We start from the raw sequence: 4,869 nt of genomic DNA, 5'->3' as shown, positions 1-4,869 counted from the left end.
GCGCAGACCCGTTCTCTCGGAGAGATGATTTCAAACCGTCACCTCCTCAGGTTTTACACTTTGTGATCTAAAGATATTGAATTCACGTGAAACTCACTATTATGTTTACTGGATTCAGTGTTTGTCTGGTTTATAAAAACAGTCACGTGGTGGTTTGCAGTCACATGACACGGAAGTTGTTGACAAAAACAAGATATATTAAATTATTAAAATTCACAAGAAATCAAATAAACACTAATATCCAATAAAAAGAGATGTGACCTGTTTAACCAGAGTAATAATATAATGATCATGGGTTATGAGTCAGTGCGTCACGTGACACGGAAGCTATTGACAAAAACAAGATATTAAAAAAAATATATATATATATTCATATAAAATTTAAAAATACTAATATCCATAAAAATAGACGTTTCCTGTTTATCTAGAGTAATACAACTAATCAGCAGCGGTTTAGAGTCCATGGATCACGTGACTTGATGCTAATAAACAAATATTTAAAAAAGTATTCATATAATATATCAAAATGACTCAAATTCACTGGCTGCAGTACAGGTCACAAACTCTACCTCCTCCATGTTAGTAGATTGGACATGAACCAAACGAAGAAATGGAAGTACACGTTAAAATACTATTTTCTCAAAGTCTTTCTCATCTTCATGTTTGTGATCAGAATGTGTATCTCCCAAGATGAACAAATATTCACAGAAACATAGAAAATGTACAGTATGAAATACGTTTATGAAATAAACCTTTACGGAATGTTCGGGGCCACAGTCTCGTTTAGGATTTGTCGTTTCCAAGAAACACATTTTCGCTGTAAACATATAACTTCAATAACTTTGAAAATATCTCTCAGAACTCAGAATCATCATAAGTTCTTGACTCCATTTAATGCGTCAAACATCCAGTGAGGTCAGAGACAAGAGAACAAAATACTGGTAGAACTATTTTTATAACAAAACACTGAAATGTAATAAAACATTTTTACACCAGTAATAAAACTGTGCTGAACATGAACACTGTATTTTCCACAAACCTTTTGATTTTAAAAACAAACACATTTCTGTTCTTATTTTCTTCACTTTCTGCAACATGAGCAGTTTTTCTCCCTCAGACCAGTTTGTGTGTCATTAAAAACCATTAAAACAGAAAAATCTAAAAAACATTAAAATGTAAAATCATTTTAAATGTGTTCTTAAATAAAATCTCTCTTCAGTGTCTCCGGTCGATTCCGAGTCGGCTTCATTTCGACGGGAATCTTTTAAACTGTTTTACTTTCTCTGAAAAAGTAAAAAAAAAAGAAAAACATCATTAGATGGAAGAAACTACAAATGAGATTAAAGGAATATTAATATAACTGGTGAGTTTTGAGAGGACACAGAAACATGATGGGTTTGAGTGACAGCTGTCTACCTGCAGCCACTGGGTCCAGACTGGTGAGATGACTGATCATAGTGGTCGATGAGGAAGCTTTCAACAGGTCACCTGACAAGAAGATCAGAAACATCCTTCAGTCCATTCAACAACTTTTAATTAAAGTGTTGTGTGAATCTGTGACAACATGTTGTTCTATAGAACTTGATGAGATTGTGTGAATGTGGAAATATTTTCTAATGAAATTGGGATTAATGTCGTGTTTGTGAGGTGAAAGTTAGTTTTCTGTTTTAAATGATTGTAAATTCACCAAACAATGAATCAAATGAACATAAAGTCATGAAAAATTAATAAATAGATGATAAAATTACACAGTGTATGTGTTTATACAATAACACTGTGTGGACCGGCCTTCCTTATGGGACAGAGTTTGAGATTAAATCTATAAATAAGTTAGTCAAAGTAAACAAGCTGCAGTTGTATCACGTGATGAATAATGATGTCACACTTTTGTAAACACACAAACTCCTCCTTCGTCCCACAGCTCAGCTTGAAGGAGTGGGAGGAGTTTACCTGAGAAGAGGAATTTCTCCTTGGTTCTGGCTTTGAATGACGGTTTGGTTTTCCTGCAGCGACCCGGTGCGTTGGACGGGCCGGACTCGTTGCTGGTCGGATCCACCTCCACCTGCCGGTGCCGACGGGACTTGGACGCCTGAGATCACAAATACAAAATCACACACACACACAAACACACAAGTTTTTAAAAAGGAAGTTAAAGAGCATTTTCACCAACTCTTCAACTTTAAAGAAAACGTGAATAGAAGAAATAAAAGCAAACCTCGGCGGCCTCTCCGTAAGCTTTCGATTTGATGGAGGCGATGAGGCCGGCTCTGTTGGAGCACTGGGGACACACAACAGGAAGTCACACAACAGCACCGCTCTCTGGTTGTGGTTATTATCACAACTTACAAAAAGGCAGAAGAAAAACATGGAGGTTTGAAAGTTATGAGAATAAGAGAATTCTAAAAATCCTCTAAGTTTATACGATCCAGTTCCAATTATGATGACGTGTAACAAAGCAGCTGAATCTGTAAATGAACACACACGTGAAGAATCCTGACACACAAAGAGAGTTTCACGACACACAGAAGACAACAACTATACTTGAATCAAACTTTAAGTGACGTCATGAGTTCAGTAAAGTTTCAAGTCGTGTCCGTCACCTCCTGCTGAGACGAGGTTCCCTCCCCACAGTCTTCATCCTGGTTTGTTGCATCCTGACGCCACCAGGGGGCATCAGAGGGGAACAGAGAGAAACAGGTTCACGGTCAGAAAGATGAACTTTCATCAAAGAAGAAGTTTAAAAAGAGATCTACGGTGGCCTCGGAGGTTCATGAGGAAAACTTAGCTTTTACCTCACAATCACTTTTCTTCTTCCTTCTGCTACGACTGTTGTTGATGGTTTCACACGTTCTCTTACATGATTATATATTCTTACACTCATATTTATTTCCTCTTGCCTGGAGAGAGAAGCCTTCCACAGTTTTATTGTGTAGTACTGAAGTTTGCTGATCTGCTCCTCATTGGAACTTGTTAGATGCAAACACTCGGTTTCATTTGAGGAGAACCCTGAGGAGGTTCTCACCTTGTTCTGCTGCCACTTGTGGAAGTCCAGGACCGAGCCGCGCAGCTGAGGCACGAAGCTCCTGTGGATCATGTTGACGGACGTTTCCGACGGCAAAGAGACGGACGTCTTCATGTTCTCGTAGAGCTCGTGGATGTTGGACAGCTCCTGGAGAGGAGACACAAGGATTTATTAGTTCACGTGTTTGTCCGAGTTGAAGCCAGAATGGAGCGTGTCTCTTCTCTCACCTCCAGCAGGTCTCCGTTGATCAGCTCCTGTGGACGAGACGCTCGCTCAACGAACTCCTCGGACAAGCCCGACTTCTCTGTCCTCCTCTTCTTCCTGTAGGCGAGCTGGGACGGGAGGAAGAGGAGGATGGGTGGATGAAGACAGAGGAAGGAGAGAAAACAAAGAATGGGCCGAAGGCGGCCGGCTCACCAGCGTTGGCATGGCGGTGAAGTGGAACGCTTTGAGGAACATCAGCTGCCGCAGGATGTAGACGGCGTCCAGGTGCTGGGCGTCCGCCGCGTCCTTCTCAAACTTCATCACCTCGTCCCAGTCCTTCAGCGCCACGCGGATCTGCAGCCAGAAGAACCTCATGGTTCACTGCGTTTCAGGTTCGACTGCATTCATCTAAAGCTCCGGTGGACGGCGAGGTCCTCACCTGCTCCGGCGGCGAGGCGGTCTGAGTCTGGTACAGACTGTAGAGCAGGTACAGGCCCCCGACCCGGATCTGGAAGGTGAGCGGGGGCAGGAAGTAGCTGTAGGCCAGATCCAGAGCCCGGCGGCTGAACGCTCGCTTCTCGTGCTTCACGGCGCCGCTGCAGCACGAGAGAAAGCACACGTGTTCGATACCGACAAACCGGACTGGACCAGAGGATCTGGAAACACTCTCAGGTCCGGAGGTTCACAATGTCATAAAATGATTGAGTTTTATTTATATTGACAATTAATACTGATAAGTGGCTATTAGAAAAATATAAGTTCTACTCACAGACTAGTACTGAACACAGTTGTGATGTTTTGTGTTAAACTTACTAGAAAATGTGTGAGAAGTTCGATTCCCTCCAGATTTGAGAGAAAACCTGAAATCGGACCGACTCAGTTTTCTGGAATCGGCCGAGCAGCGACTCACAATCTGACTTGAACTGCTTCCTGTAGGGGTCCGTCACCCCTGAGAGACACAACACAGACACACACAGGTCACAAGTGAATCCATCTCCCCTGAGAGACACAACACAGACACACACAGGTCACAAGTGAATCGATCTCCCCTGAGAGAACACAACACACACACACACACACAGGTCACAAGTGAATCCTACACAGCCTGAGAGAACACAACACAGACACACACACACACACACACACACACACACAGGTCACAACTGAATCCTACACAGCCTCAGAGACAGGGAAAATAACACAGACACACAAACCCACCACGTTTTGAACGTTTCATTGTGAAAACGTGTTACTCTGGACCCAGTGAACGTAAGTAAACGTAAACACCACGAGCGTCGCACTTCTAATGCGTCATCCACAGCGTGTATGATGCCTTCAAGGACCGTCGTTATTACACGGTGGACACCTGAGAGTTTAAAATGAAATGATATTTATTATCATATCATTTCATTAATGACGTCACTCTTTCATGTTATGATGTGACACAGCTCTATGTGTATTCATTTAATTTGTTTCCGACCCCCTGAACGTGGTTTTCTATATGTGACATCCTGCTCATTATTTCCCTTATATTTACTTTTCTTGCTTTGCTCTCAAAGCAGGCTGCTATATAAGGTTTATTATATTTATTATTATTATTATTATTACTTTCATTGTTATACGAGAAAACAGACAAGTTTAGA

The 4,869-nt window shown here is 41.8% G+C and overlaps 1 protein-coding gene across 1 annotated transcript; it reads right to left on the bottom strand.

Annotated features, from left to right (window-relative positions):
• Window positions 1-841: 841 nt before the first annotated feature.
• snapc1b (small nuclear RNA activating complex, polypeptide 1b) lies at window positions 842-4,789 on the bottom strand. The gene is made up of 11 exons (XM_062396633.1): window positions 4,445-4,789; window positions 4,040-4,175; window positions 3,666-3,822; window positions 3,440-3,580; window positions 3,250-3,354; window positions 3,023-3,169; window positions 2,601-2,654; window positions 2,216-2,278; window positions 1,951-2,089; window positions 1,417-1,488; window positions 842-1,283 (listed from the first exon to the last, which is right to left on the bottom strand). Exons 1-11 carry the CDS (start codon window positions 4,461-4,463, stop codon window positions 1,246-1,248), a joined length of 1,071 nt encoding a protein of 356 aa, XP_062252617.1. The 5' UTR covers window positions 4,464-4,789; the 3' UTR covers window positions 842-1,245.
• Between the last annotated feature and the right edge of the window lie 80 nt (window positions 4,790-4,869).

This window comes from Platichthys flesus, chromosome 10, assembly GCF_949316205.1.
Source record: "Platichthys flesus chromosome 10, fPlaFle2.1, whole genome shotgun sequence".
NCBI classification, from domain to species: domain Eukaryota; kingdom Metazoa; phylum Chordata; class Actinopteri; order Pleuronectiformes; family Pleuronectidae; genus Platichthys; species Platichthys flesus.
The sequence above is the reverse complement of the archived record's forward strand: the minus strand, read 5'-3'. Positions and strand labels throughout refer to the sequence as shown.

What these genes read in the sequence shown, in the direction of transcription:
- snapc1b (XM_062396633.1), bottom strand. An exon ending in TCAACGGAGACCTGCTGGAG is followed by an intron (nt 3,170 to 3,249) that starts GTGAGAGAAGAG and finishes TCTCCTCTCCAG; the next exon opens with GAGCTGTCCAACATCCACGA. An exon ending in GGAGAAATTCCTCTTCTCAG is followed by an intron (nt 1,489 to 1,950) that starts GTAAACTCCTCC and finishes TCTTCTTGTCAG; the next exon opens with GTGACCTGTTGAAAGCTTCC.